At 38.2% G+C, this 12,837-nt stretch overlaps 1 protein-coding gene across 1 annotated transcript; it reads right to left on the bottom strand.

The window, feature by feature from the left end:
• Positions 1-9,172: 9,172 nt before the first annotated feature.
• LOC132092382 (transcription factor SOX-11-like) lies at positions 9,173-10,696 on the bottom strand. Its single transcript, XM_059498603.1, has one exon. The coding sequence runs from the start codon at positions 10,628-10,630 to the stop codon at positions 9,548-9,550; it is 1,083 nt and encodes a 360-aa protein (XP_059354586.1). The 5' UTR covers positions 10,631-10,696; the 3' UTR covers positions 9,173-9,547.
• Positions 10,697-12,837: the final 2,141 nt, after the last annotated feature.

Genomic DNA, 12,837 nt, shown 5'->3' with positions numbered 1-12,837 from the left:
TGACATATTGGTTCCTGTATATTGTATACAGTCTATTTTATTGTATATATCCTGTATATATTTTCACTATAAATTATAGGGTCATTCATCATCTTTACTTGCACAAATCATACATTTGACAGTAAAGTTACATTTAATGTGATGTGACACCATTAATATATATCTTCAGTCCCCCACCCTGCACTGACAAATAGACATAGATTATAAATTATAATCAAAAATAGAATACCTAGACATGATTAAAATCAAGACAGGTGTGAATGAGGGCATACTCATTTTATAAAAAGCAGGGTGGGGGGGCACAATCTAAACCTATGTAAAGTATCTGATGTCACGGTTCATGAACATTTACAGTGTCAAAAGCTCTGTCAATCATCTGTAATTAAATATTGCCGTGCATTAAATACAGTATATAGTCCACTAAAACACCTCTTCACTGAGGACTCGTAAGTGCAGGTGACCCTGACTCACTCACCAGTTACGGCTGTTTATGACAGTCCCCATTAGGAGCCAATCTCCGCTCGAGAAGCAAGCAGAGAGCTTGGGCCACTTATCAAAAGACCTCTGGAAAACTTCAGCCATTAGCACGTGCATGCATGATGATTTGTAGCACAGGAAGAAGAGGCAGTGAAGGGGGGAAAGGGGGGACATGGCAGACAGATCCTTTCACAAGATTGGACTTTAAACCAGCCAATTAGTCGTTTTACACATCGGGAGCATTGTGCAGGTCACACATTAATTTGAGAAATGAGCAGGAAAAGTGGAAGCTGTTGATGTGGAGAAAGAGAGAGAGAGAGCGAGAGAGAGAGAGAGAGAGAGAGAGAGAGAGAGAGAGAGAGAGAGAGAGAGAGAGAGAGAGAGAGAGAGAGAGAGAGAGAGAGAGAGGTTGCTGCTTTAACTATAGAATTGAAATTCACAGATTTCTAACCCTTCTTTTCTATTTCTTCTCCTCTGTCACCACATTTCACCCAAAAAAGTGACAGGATTTTTTTTCAGCTTTGAATGTCCTTTATTGTCTCTCTGTTTGGTCTTGTTAGCAGAGCTCCAACAAGGATTTGAAAGCAAGTAAATTCTCAACTTCTCCTAATTTTACAGGGAATCTGCTGATCTGTATGCAGGGATTTTGTGATGCATTTGCAACTGTATGCAAAACCATTTGTGTGTTTGGGCCTGTCTCTGTATGTTCCTATATGTGTGCATGTGCAGGCATCTAATTAACTCTAAGCTCTGACTTATTGTCATGGTGTATAAAAACATGAAGATTTCTCTCTGCCATATTGTTACATTAACGAGAGTAAACATGATGGGAATGAAAACTATATTTCTCATAAACCCTTGATTTATTTTTTAGGTAGGTCTAGCTCAGGCAGCACATAAAGATACACCGATATGCATATACATTTTTTATACTGCTCGTGAACCAGTTTAATCAGGCTCTAAGTGCGCTAAAATAGCATGAAATTAATTTAAACACTATTTATATTAAGACACACGACTCATTTCTATGCAAATTAAAGATTGCACCTTATTCACAAAACTCTTAATCTTAACACAAAAAGCACTGATTGCCTGGTACAATTAACGTTGTAGAAACTGGGCGGTAAACTGAATTTTCCTTAAAAGAGACATTTGTGTAAAAAAAATTTTGTCATCATGGCAGCAGTAAAGTTCACAATATTGCAGTATATAGTTTGCAGTAACTCATCCTAACTCAGCAGAGAACTGATCCATGTTGCATCTTGTGCTAATTTTTGGGGTCTTTTGTAGCAATACTTCTTTTGCACACTTGAGTTGCATAATTAATTTTGTGCATAATTTATTTCAAGTTCTAAATTAGCTCAAACAGTGAAGTGCACAAGATTGCAGTACTCTGCCGAGGATTGCTTGGACACCAGAACTGGCCTGTGCAAACTAGTGTTAAAATGTGTGTAGTGTTAAATTATGGGGTCTTTTGCACCATACCTTTTTTGCATAAGGAATTTGTTAATTTGCATATTTAATTCTGTGCTAAATTAATTTCAAGTACTAAAACAACTTAAACAGCAAAGTAGCCTGCAGAGAATCGCCTGTAATATGAAAACTGCCTTGCACAAAGTCAACTCCTACCTTTAGAGTGTTTTCCACCATTACCTTTTTTGCACAATGAATTTGGTGATTCGTATATTTTATTTGAGCAAAATTTATATTAAGTACTAATAAAACTCAAATAGCAAAGTATATAACACTGCAGTAGTCTGCTTACAATCAACCACTATACAGGAGGAGTGCCTCATGCAAATTGCAAAAAGTGCAAAATTGTTGGGTGTTTAGCACCTATACCTCATTTGCATACTGAATATGGGGATTTGCATAACTAATTTCAATTACTAAAACAACTCAAACTGATGCTATCAGCAGATCTGCTTCATTCTTTGTGAATTCCCTTCTTAGTCAGTTATCAGCTCCTATTGCAAACAGGAAAATACAATGTACAGTGCTACAAAGAGAAATTATTGTTTTTACAGTGATAATTTATCTGCAAACTTGTGGCAGTGCAGCTCCACTGAGGACCTGGAGAAAGTTTATATTGCAGGAGAATGAAGCATATATTTCAGCAGAATCAATCTAATCAATCCACTGGACCACAATGGATCTCTGGCAGGGGAGAATAGAGGAAATATAGATTGTTCAATTATGTTGTCAGATATGAGAGCACAGAAAACAAATATCCTGAATCCATAAGTGCCTGATAACTTTAACCGGGTAATACATGTACTCATTTAAGAGCATTCGGTCATTATCTTGTGACTTGCATGGTAAACACAACACCAGATGTATCGAAAACCTATTAAGGCTTGAGAACAGCTCTGTAAGGGGAATATTTACATTAGTATTTACATTTAAAAAGGCTTGCAGAGCATGAAAACTCAGAGCTGTCATATCTAAAGGCACACAGACCCATCGTATTTCCAGGAATAGACTGACTTGAGGGCTGCACTTAAGCACACACTTCTAAGTTAAATGTCTTGGCATCTTTGAAAGCTTGGTGTCACCGTCACTACAGACCCATTCAAAATCAGAAAAATGGAGCCTTGCGAGATATGCTTTGTGGCAGACACTGCAGATTGATCTGACATCTTGCTTTGAAGGCCTCGGTTTGAAAAGACAAGACCTCTGCTCTCTTTTAGAATTATAAGAAATACAAGAGCTATTCACTGCAACAGTGTGAGAAGGAAAAGCACACCTAAGTGTTTGACAGCGATAGCTTTGGTCAATAAAGGTAATGACATCTTCCTCAGTGGCTTAGTGCTTTTACAGCAGCACTCAATACTTATCAGTCCACGGGATCAGCAGGAAGTAACAGAAAGCCAGGCTTATCTGTGTTTTGGTCTGGAGCTTTGGGGGAAGGGCTGAGGAGGCGATGAGGAGGCGTTAGTCATCCTGTTGGGGTGAAAACACGCCACAGGGCACCAGACTTGCAGAGTAACAGAATACTAGTAATGGCATTACATAACTAATACGCAGTTACATAAAAAAAGACTGTCTGCAGATATTATTTTTCTTAAAAGTAAATCTGGATCTGTGCATATGTGTGATCACCACTGACCAAAATACTTGGCTACACTGCAACAAACTTAGATAACAAACATTATAATCAATATCAATTTTAAGTTAAAACTGACTTTGCGCTTGACACTTGCAACTGACTATTTCAAAGAAACACTGTTCTGTTGAACTGTCTATTCATCAAAGAATTTTAAGATCAACATTTGTACTAAAAAGCTTTGTACTGATGCTAAGCAAATGATCAATTACAATGCTGGGCCAAAAACTGCAGATCCTCAAGTTTGAGAGACCAATGACCTTCTTTCTTTCTTTCAGACTACTCAAAAAGCACTATGTGATCTGATGTGACATCTCTCTGCACAAACATGACAAGCTCAATTACAGGAAGTTGAGGAAAAAAGAAATAGCTAAGAGTCAGTTAGAGAAAAGCCAAGACATGCAGACATACAGATGCAGGCTGCGCTGGTTAGTGACTATAATCAAATGACTTCTGAAGGCTTTCTGACTGAACAAAAACACAATATCATGGGCCAATCAAAAATAAAATCATAGGACTAATAACTAGTCTGTGGTCTTGCTCATCCAGTTATTCTTATGTGTTACTTTTTATTTGAGGTACCTTCCTTTTAACATTCATGTCATATGTGCCCAATGACAGCTCAGGATGTCTGTGTGCTCAGAAAAATAAAGTCCAGCGGTAATGTGTCTCAGGTGCAAATGTCAATCAGGAGATTTATTAAGGAGGAACATGGATAAACACACTCTGTATCTTCATCTAAAATTGATGATGTCATCTCTTTTCAGATGAAAGAATCTTCTAATAAACCAATCTACAATAAAACAGCATGTTTCAGGTATTAAATTAACACACTATTACATTCAAGTGTATAAATTACTCTTGTATAAGCAAAGTGTGTGCAGACACTGTGTGGCGTCCACAAAAAGAAACAAAAGTGGGTGGGTGGGCGGGTCAGATTAATCCTCAGCCTATTCGACTGAACCACAACTCCTGTATTCCATCAAAATGGAAAAATATTTTAACATGTCCATGGAGGATAACAGAGGTAAAGTCTAGGTCCCTTGTGATTCAAATATTAACAATTATACATTACAATGCTGTTCATAGTTGCAGAAGACTCATGTTAATAGACATCCAGTTTTGCTAAATTCACATGGTGACCCATACTCAGAATTCATGCTCTCCATTTAACTCATCCAAAGTGCACACACACAGCAGTGAATACACACACACACACACACACACACACACACACACACACACACACACACACACCATGAACACACACCCGGAGCAGTGGGCAGCCATTTATACTGCGGCACCCGGGGAGCAGTGCGGGATTCGGTGCCTTGCTCAAGGGCACCTCAGTCGAGGTACTGCTGGCCCAAGACTCGAACCCACAACCTTACGGTTAGGAATCAAACTTTATAACCATAAGGCCATGACTTCCCCTTAACCCACGACTTCCTCTTAAATTAAATTAAATCATTTAAAATTTTCTCACAATTCTCATTTTTTTCTTGAAATTGTGAGTTTATATCTTACAATTCTTAAAAAAAAATTCTTGAAAATCTATAAAGAAAAGTCAGAATTGTTAAATATAAACTTGCAATTGAAATAAAAAAGTCGTGAAAAGTTGCAAATACATTTATTTTTCTGACAGAAACAAACAAAAATAAATACATAATAAATTAAATTGCAAGAAAAAAATTGCGGAATTGTGAGGTTTAAACTCTTCATTTATTTGACTTTAATGGCTTTTTTTTTACTGACTAATGAAATTGTGTTTAGAATAGCTCCCGAGATTAGTGAACAAAAACATAATCTCCTAATTAATATTGCTCATCTTTGTGAGGTTTAATGAATACCATAAAATGACTTCTATGGAAATCTCCTTGTGAAGACCTGAATCAAAAAATCCTCAAGTTCTTTGTGATAAATGCATGATGGACACTATCATTAAGCCAGTTATAATCAGATCTTTTTAAGCAAGGAAGAGAAGAACAACAGTTAATGAGCAGCTGAAATGTTTAAACTTTAATTCTTTCATTCATTTATGCAGATTGGCAAATTAGCACTCAAGAGTGTGAATTTATAGGCTCTTCAGAAGCCTCTCACTGTGTATATACATAACATTTTATAATAATACTCTAACTACCATTCATATAGTTTATAAGCCCAAAACTTATAACACAAAGAACCATAGAGTTCTTTCAACTAGTCCAAACTAAACATGTAGAATAGAGTGTGTAAAGCCCAAGTTTAATCAATAAAGCGCAGCAGCATACGGTTTAAGCTGCAAATCCAGTTTGTCTCACTGTTTGGCTTTAATTAATGGCAGAGACATAAATGACAGTATATCCTCACACCAGACCGCCATCTGTGATAGTGGGAGGTGAGCGATTTGACAGACACATACTTTGTGTTGTTTGAGTTTGTATAAGCTGCTTTGCTTGTTATTCTGTCAGAGATATGGCTCCAAAGCAACTGAGTAAGACCAACAAAACCACAAGCATAAATAAAGTAAAGATCTGTGGGGAGGAGATGGTGGGGGGCACCCAGCTGAACTCTACCTCAGTGATTCTCAACTAGTTTTACTTCAAAACTTACCAACACCATGCACCTAAAAAACATAATAAATTATATAAATATAAAAATGTATATTACCTAACATTATAATATTCAGATGAATACAGTTAATTAATCAGGTTCACAACTAAGCAACCTCTGCTTAATAAATAGATGACTGTTCATATTCATTACCCTTTAAAGATTCTAATTCAGGAAGTCTGTTCTTTGAAATGCCATAATTAATCTTAGAGTCAGATGTAGGTGTTCTACCTCTGAATGTAGTCACATCTTCTGGTGATATATTCACTGCGGTTAGAATATACATCAAACACAATATTAAAATCTGCTCATTTTCAGTTCCTTATTACAGAAGATAAGTTTTTGATAATAGATAAGAGCTGTAAAATCCTTCTGTGATTTAACAAAGACATTTTGCATCGGATTTTTGCAAAGCTTATAGGCTTTATGTGGCACAGAGAACTTTAATTCAAAACTTGCATGCCATAATTAATCTTCCTGTTTCAATCAAGCAGTAGGCCAGCCGTTGTTTCATAAAGTTTGATATTTGCCTTACTGACCCCACTTCCGGACCAACAATGAGAATAGATATTTAGCCAAACTATAAGAATAAAAATATGTAAGCAGAAAAAAAAATATATATATATATAAAACAAAAAAGGATTTTTTTATGCCAGTTTTCAAAAAAATTGATTTTTGAATGCACAACTCAGATCTATTTTCCTTATCATTTAATGCTAAATCAGAAAAGAAGCAAAGTCAATGTAGTCAATGGCCGTGGTGGAGAAAGGAAAATAAAAAAAATTTGTTTTCGTCAAAATGGTAACACACCACCCCGAACAGAACATGAGAATGTATAATCAAGCCATGTATCTTGGCAGCTGTCTCGTGAATTACTTTCCTCCTGTAGATTAACATATGGGGCAAATAATAGTGCTATGGATTGCTATCCCACTAGTTGGTTCCCTCCCCTCAATGTACAGAGAATCAGAATTGCTTCCATAAGATCCCTTTCCAGAGATAATAATCCTTATATTTAATTATGAATAAAGGGACATTTGCTAAGGCTGAAGGGCCCTTGAAAGACCTGGTGTTTGAGTAATACGAAAGTCAAGAGCGAAGGCTAATTTTTTTAGAACTGACAATTTACTTCACATGCTAACAATGACATAATGATTTGATCATTACCATGACTGTAAACTAATCTTACAACCCACATTTTTTGGGGCTGGGTGGCACAACTCATTAGTTATGCAGAAACAGATACTGAATTCCAGAAGTATAACAGTTCATACATTCTATTAGTAAATCCTCTGCCACTCACTAATGTAAAAGCTGAGGTAAGATTACATCATACAAAGCCAGACAGCAATAACACAATCATTAATAACATGCAGTGCTGGAAGTGGCTTGTATCTAGGAGGCTCTCCATTTAAATAATCTTTGAAATTGGTTTAGAAAACATACCTATATAAGTACAAAATGCAGTTTGTAATAACTTTGTGTATATGATTGTAAAGTTTTATGCACTTCCAGAGAAGAATTCCTAATACCAGGCTGGGCAGGTAGTCTAGAGAGTGAGAAGTTTGCTGAATGAATTCAGTTAAGAAGAGAAAAAGTGGGGCAGAACCCTTTTGGAAGCTTTGGTAAGAGGCGGGGGGCATGGTTACACCAATCAAAATGAGCTTCATCTCGCAGCACGAGATTTGATTTCTTAAAGGAGCAGATTTTTTCTGGTCCAGCGGAGAAGAAAAGGGGGAAAAAAATAAAGGCATTACTCAATTTGAAAAGAAAATGTTTGCTTGCATCTGGAAACATCAACCCTCCTGAAGGCAAGATCACAAATATATCCTTGTTTTGAACACTCAGGCACACATGCCATTAACCAGACATAGATGTTCTTATCAGTTCCAGCTGATTTATTTGTCTCAGATTCAGACTTCAGCATGATGACATGTAACTCATTTCCTTTGCTACAAAACGCAGATGGTCCATTTTGAGAGTATATTGCACAAAATAATGAAAACAAATGTGCCATGATAAAAAAAAAAAAAAAAGCAAAACAAAATCCAGTTTTACACCTGCTATTTGGGACCCATTCACACAGATATACATAAACTCCTAGCTTTACTATATTACAGACATATACAATCTTCAATCTAGTACCAGAAATGAGGCTCATGTGTTCCCCCAATTCCATTGTACACTTTTCTATAGAAATGCTTCAATCACAGCTGTACGTTTGCCTTGAGTGAAATAATAACCAGGCATTTAAATGCAAGTCAACTTGTCAGTTTAATTCTTGCATGCTTTTACAAATTAAACCGGGTTGAAGTGCCTGAAGAAACCTCACTTAAAGCACAGTAAGAACATTCCCTTTAACTGTACAAAAATATGCCAGAAAATATTTAACTTTTTTTTTTTTAAAAAGATGAGGTACGTTGGTCATGTATCAAAATGCTTCCTGCCATACCTGTGTGTTCTAGAGTGGTTATCTGCTTAAATATTCCCATACTTGGAGGGAAACGGAACCGGTTACACACACAAAAGAAATTACACAAGACCTCAGAAAAAGTTGCATCCTTAACAGGGTTTAAGAATTGCCTCCATTCGGTCCAGCAACCGTTTGCCAGCTCCCTGCAGAGATATGGGTGGGATGGGAATGCATAGTTCAGATTTTACATTTTGCTCTCACCCACAGTTTAAGCAGTTTCACTGCAACCCCACAGAACAGCCACACGCAATGGCAAGCTACTTTAACATTTATTGCTTTAAACTAATTGGTATCTATTTTCATGTGACTAGCACTTATTTTATTTACTAGTAAGTGATAATAGTGGCTAGGATCTCAAGCTCACTTTAAATAAATCATTTAAATAAATCACATACTAGTACCAAGTGGAATAAACACTAGTGGCTAAAAATCAGGTACTAGAGTCTACTCAATTTAGCACTAGAAAAACTGGAACATATACAAGCAATAATTGCAAAACATAGTGAATAGTTTGAAACGGACCATGACAGAAAAAATTATAATAATTATACAATTTGTTACCAGTAACAGAACAGTATATTGTTACTACTGGGATAGTGACTAGCAGCAAGAAAATAAGTAAAATTCCTAGTTTACTGAAAAAAACACCAACTACTGGCTTAGAAGGATAAAAACAACTGCTTGTCAGATAAAAATGGAAGCTATGTAGTTTGAAGGAATACATGTTAAAAGCGCTTGCCGTACACACAGCCCTGTCGATGATGACCATGTTGTCACTTTTTTTAAGTTACAAGTCTCGAAACGCAGGCTCCGCCGTCTTACCCAGGACAACCAGAGTCAGAGTCAAAAATTAACCTGAAGATGCGAGATGCCTCCTTGGTTCTGTAGGAATTTGTCAGTTAGTAAGTGAAAACAAGGTCTGAAAAGTTCGCCTCCAGCCAGTCTCCCGCGATCATCTCACTGAGCTCGGGAGTGCAATAGTCCGGGAACTCGAAATGAGAACCGAGACTGCCCTCGCTGAAAGAGTCCAAATCTTTATCCACCAGGGAGAGACAAAGGTTTCCTGAAGTGTTACCCAAGTCCATCCCGTGAGAGCCCGCCGCTAAATTCAAACTGAAGTCCACCAGCAAGTCATCGGAGTCCTCGCTGGAGCTGCTGGACGAAGAAGATACAGACCTGAAGGAGGATGCTGGTGACACCGAGGCAGGATAAGCTGCACTCTGTTTGGTAATGTTCTTGAAGTTGTAAAACAGTCTGCTGCCGGGAATTGCGCTCGTGTGCCTGGACTCCTCGTACATGCTCGCGCCCTCGGACTCCGCAGCGGAGCTCAGCGTGGGGCTCGCGGGGACGTTGTGCAGCCTGATGTGCTCCTCTTCCTCGTAGTCATCCTCCTCCTCGTCGTCGTCGTCGTCATCATCCTCATCTTCGTCGTCAGTAAGTTCCCGTTTGATAGACTTGGTCACTTTTAAGTTTGTGAAAACATAGTTAAATCTGCAGTCCTGTGAAGAAGCTCTGGCGGTAATGTTCCCCGGTTTGCTCGGCTTGAGTTTAGCACACTTCTTCCCTGCAGCTCTAACACTTTTCCCGATCTTCTCCGGCGACTGCGCCGCTGGTTTCGAAGAAATGTCGAGCTTTGGTTTTTTCTTGGGTCTGTATTTGTAGTCAGGGTAGTCAGCCATGTGTTGGAGCCGGAGCCGCTCGGCTTCGCGGATAAAGGGAATCTTTTCACTGTCCTTCAGCATTTTCCACCGTTTTCCTAGTCTTTTAGAGATCTCAGCGTTGTGCATGTCTGGAGACTGTTCCATGATTTTTCTCCTCTCGATCTTGGACCACACCATAAACGCATTCATGGGTCGTTTAATGTGGCCGGTGGCTGTCTTGCACCAGTCCGGTTTCGGTGGCACCGGGCTACACGCCATCAGTTCGTTCTCCTCGGTGTCTGTGGTCTCTCGCGACATGCTGTGATCCGTCTGCTGCACCATGTTCAAAGATACTTTTCTCCCTTGATACACTAACAGCTGCCGCACTCTAAGACAAACCTCTTTTCAAAGTTACCGACTGCCTTCTTAACTAGTTCCTAGGTTTACCATATCGATTGCGTCACGTATAATTATCCAATAGCGTGCCGCGGCTCCGCCCAAAAGCCTAGACATTAACCCTTTGCGTCCAACTAGACCTTGCCCAGTCAGTGATTTAAACGGAGCCTTCATAACCCAAATGCTGCCTAAGAGAACAGACAGCCTACTATGGCATCATAATGTCATATTTACTGATCTAAAACAAATTCAAGTCAACTGTATAATTAACCAAACAAATAAGTGGTGACTATGCTTATTTCTCAACACAAACTGATTATGAAGTAATTTATAAATTAATTGAATGCTCCATTTAATGCTTTTTTCATTCTTTCTTGCACATATAGGATTGTGGTATATAAAAGTGAATGATGCATCTATGTTGGCATAAAAAACTAACCAGATGAAGGCATTTTACTAGACTGGATTCAGACATGCCTTGTTGCCATCCTGCCTCTATACACAGCCTAAGATTTCATTTGTGTGCATGCCTGTGGGTGGGACTTTCATTATGTGTGTGAGACAGGCATATTGAATGACACCGGGGGATAGAGATAAAGTGAGAGGATAAACATTTACTGTAAGTGTAACTGTATTTGAAAAATCAGAGCATGACATGTAGTAACTTCTTAAGCATTACCTACAAAAATACCTGTTAATAATAATAACTGGTGTAATCTCTAAGAACAATAAAAGTATGAAAACACTTAATTAAGATTTTTCTAATGCAGTAAACAAAAAGAGACTTCATAAGTTTTGACTTCTGGGATCCAGGACCCCTCAACAGCCCCCTCAATTCGAACACCAATATTTTGCAACAAATATTATTATTATTATTTTGTCTTGCAATGCTGTGCAGGTTGGTTGAAAATATTGAGTCTATATACATTAAGTTAGGGGCCAGTAAGACTTTTTTAAAGATTATTTCCTCCTTTTTTTGCTGTTAGGAAATTCTGCTGGTGGCACTTGCACACTTCTCAACATCCGTGCACTTTATTAACTGATTCCAGTTTGACAAAATAATGTCAGTTCTGTTGTTGATTATACTCTCCTGTCCCACTTACTTTATATTATGCAAGAAAGAAATGTATTTAGGTTGTTACTCTGAAGCCCGATCTCATAATAGAATAATGATGTTATATACATCTCAGTCGTCTTGACCTACATATTTACCTTGCATATTTCTCTATATAATATGATATGTCCTGACAGCAGACAGGAGAGGGAGTGCAAATATTTGCTATGTCAAGAAGGTGAGCAACTCTCTCGCTCTCTCTATTTCTTGGTAGACCACCCTATACCACAGCTCTGGCTGACAGCCAACTCTGTCTCTGATAAACCTCTCTGCCGTTCTCTCATTTCTCCTTCCCCTAGAGGGCAATCATTTACCCCTTTGAATCAGTCCTACACTGCCCCCATGCATCAGTTCTTCCCTCACATCAGACTCATGCAGTGACACATTAAACATGCAGTGAGAGGATTTCTGGCCAGTTTTGCATTGAGATATTGAGATACAGCCTTAAGATTAATTTTCACGGGCCACGTCGACCTGACCCCCCCCCCCCCCCCTCCCTCCCATCACGTCTTCCCTCTGAGACTGGCTGCTTCTGAGGGCCGCTTGCCACAAGCCACATGCTTTGCTACTCAGAGCCATGGATCATAATATTCTGCTGCCTTTTCAGCTACTTTGTATAGTCTAATTTTAATATGACAATATCGCCCCAAGACCTGGAGTTACCAAAGGTTGACATGTTGATAATGTACGAAAGGAACAAAATGAGCTTATTAAACTCTTCATCCATCCTGCAAACAATAATTCCCACTTGTCCCATATGTTCTTTAAATAAATAAATAAATAAGTAAATCGGTTATATCCAATTTAACAACATTGTTGCCATGACAATGCAACACCATAAACCTTAGTACTACTAAAATGTATTTAAACAGCTTTATAGCTTAAGTTTTAACAGAGGAATGAGTGTAAGTGGTTTAACAAAATGATACGTATCACATTTCAGCTTTTAAATCCTCTGAAAATTGGCCTCATTCACTTCCATTTTAAGTGCCCCACTGTAACCCTTTAGCTTTTTTGTAAAGAAAATGAGGGATGAAGT

This window comes from Carassius carassius, chromosome 18 (assembly GCF_963082965.1).
Source record: "Carassius carassius chromosome 18, fCarCar2.1, whole genome shotgun sequence".
NCBI classification, from domain to species: domain Eukaryota; kingdom Metazoa; phylum Chordata; class Actinopteri; order Cypriniformes; family Cyprinidae; genus Carassius; species Carassius carassius.
Note: the sequence above shows the minus strand (reverse complement) of the source record. Positions and strands in the feature narration are given on the sequence as shown.

What these genes read in the sequence shown, in the direction of transcription:
- LOC132092382 (XM_059498603.1), bottom strand. Translation starts at nt 10,630, where the DNA reads ATGGTGCAGCAGACGGATCACAGCATGTCGCGAGAGACCACAGACACC.